This window comes from Oncorhynchus mykiss, unplaced genomic scaffold (assembly GCF_013265735.2).
Source record: "Oncorhynchus mykiss isolate Arlee unplaced genomic scaffold, USDA_OmykA_1.1 un_scaffold_546, whole genome shotgun sequence".
NCBI classification, from domain to species: domain Eukaryota; kingdom Metazoa; phylum Chordata; class Actinopteri; order Salmoniformes; family Salmonidae; genus Oncorhynchus; species Oncorhynchus mykiss.
This window is the reverse complement of record NW_023493993.1, coordinates 55,001-56,980: the sequence shown is the minus strand read 5'-3', so window position 1 is coordinate 56,980 and position 1,980 is coordinate 55,001. Positions and strand designations below refer to the sequence as shown.

General features: G+C 46.7%; 1 protein-coding gene across 1 annotated transcript in view; it reads right to left on the bottom strand.

Annotated features, from left to right (window-relative positions):
• Nucleotides 1-758: 758 nt before the first annotated feature.
• LOC118959205 (dachshund homolog 1-like) overlaps nt 759-1,980 on the bottom strand; it is a 30,814-nt gene continuing 29,592 nt past the window's right edge. Inside the window, exons 2-3 of the mRNA XM_036974416.1 lie at nt 1,749-1,864; nt 759-769 (exon numbers count right to left, since the gene is read on the bottom strand). Of these exons, the coding sequence (XP_036830311.1) occupies nt 759-769; nt 1,749-1,864 (127 nt within the window). The remainder of the gene's footprint in view (nt 770-1,748; nt 1,865-1,980) is intronic.

Genomic DNA, 1,980 nt, shown 5'->3' with positions numbered 1-1,980 from the left:
GTCTACAGGAACACTTCACAGAGAACAGGTAGAGAGGCCTGCAGAGGTGGGGTGTGACTCAGAACATAGTCTACAGGAACACTTCACAGAGAACAGGTAGAGAGGCCTGCAGAGGTGGGGTGTAACTCAGAACATAGTCTACAGGAACACTTCACAGAGCACAGGTAGAGAGGCCTGCAGAGGTGGGGTGTAACTCAGAACATAGTCTACAGGAACACTTCACAGAGCACAGGTAGAGAGGCCTGTAGAGATGGGGTGTAACTCAGAACATAGTCTACAGGAACACTTCACATAGCACAGGTAGAGAGGCCTGCAGAGGTGGGGTGTAACTCAGAACATAGTCTACAGGAACAGGGGGAGAACATTGACTACAGGAACAGTGGGAGAACAGTCTACAGGAACACAGAGAACATAGTCTACAGGAACACTTCACATAGCACAGGTAGAGAGGCCTGTAGAGGTGGGGTGTAACTCAGAACATAGTCTACAGGAACACTTCACAGAGCACAGGTAGAGAGGCCTGTAGAGGTGGGGTGTAACTCAGAACATAGTCTACAGGAACAGGGGGAGAACATTGACTACAGGAACACTGGGAGAACATAGTCTACAGGAACACTGAGAGAACACCGTCTACAGGAACACTGGGAGAACATAGTCTACAGGAACACTGAGAGAACAGTCTACAGGAACACTAGGAGAACATAGTCTTCAGCAGCACTGGGAGAACATAGTCTACAGGAACACTGAGAGAACATAGTCTACAGGAACACTGGAGAACACAGACTACAGGAACACTGAGAGAACATAGACTACAGGAACACTGAGAGAACATAGACTACAGGAACACTGGGAGAACATAGTCTACAGGAACACTGGGAGAACATAGTCTACAGGAACACAGTCTACAGGAACACTGAGAGAACAGTCTACAGGAACACTGAGAGAACATAGTCTACAGGAACACTGAGAGAACAGTCTACAGGAACACAGAGAACAGTCTACAGGAACACTGGGAGAACATAGTCTACAGGAACACTGAGAGAATATAGTCTACAGGAACACTGAGAGAACATAGTTTACAGGAACACTGGGAGAACATAGTTTACAGGAACACAGAGAACATAGTCTACAGGAACACTGGGAGAACACAGTCTACAGGAACACTGGGAGAACAGTCTACAGGAACACTGGGAGAACATAGTCTACAGGAACACTGGGAGAACATAGTCTACAGGAACACTGAGAGAACAGTCTACAGGAACACTGAGAGAACATAGTCTACAGGAACACTGAGAGAACAGTCTACAGGAACACTGGGAGAACATAGTCTACAGGAACACTGAGAGAATATAGTCTACAGGAACACTGAGAGAATATAGTCTACAGGAACACTGAGAGAACATAGACTACAGGAACACTGAGAGAACATAGACTACAGGAACACTGAGAGAACATAGTCTACAGGAACACTGAGAGAACAGTCTACAGGAACACTGAGAGAGCAGTCTACAGGAACACTGAGAGAACAGTCTACAGGAACACTGGGAGAACATAGTCTACAGCAGCACTGGGAGAACATAGTCTACAGGAACACTGTGGTTCAAAATAGAAGACTGTAAAATAGAGGTGATGACAGAAGAACAAACACATCACACTTCAACTGATACTTCTGTGTATGTGTGTATGTGTGTGTGTGTGTGCGTGACTGTGCACGTGCGTGTGTGTGTGTGCTATGGCAGGTCCCTCACCAGTAGGGGGCATGATTCCAGCTGACATCAGCCCGCTGACAGAATGAGACAGAAGGTGTTGGTTCTCTGATGATGTCATACTCTGAGCCCTCTTTGGGGGGCGTCCAGGGCGCGAGCTGGAAACACAATCAAACAAATCAGTTACACAGAGGCTTTTATCCAGACACACTCACAGAACACTGAGCATACATTAGTTGTATGAGTATGTGATCGCTGCAGGAATTGAACCAAC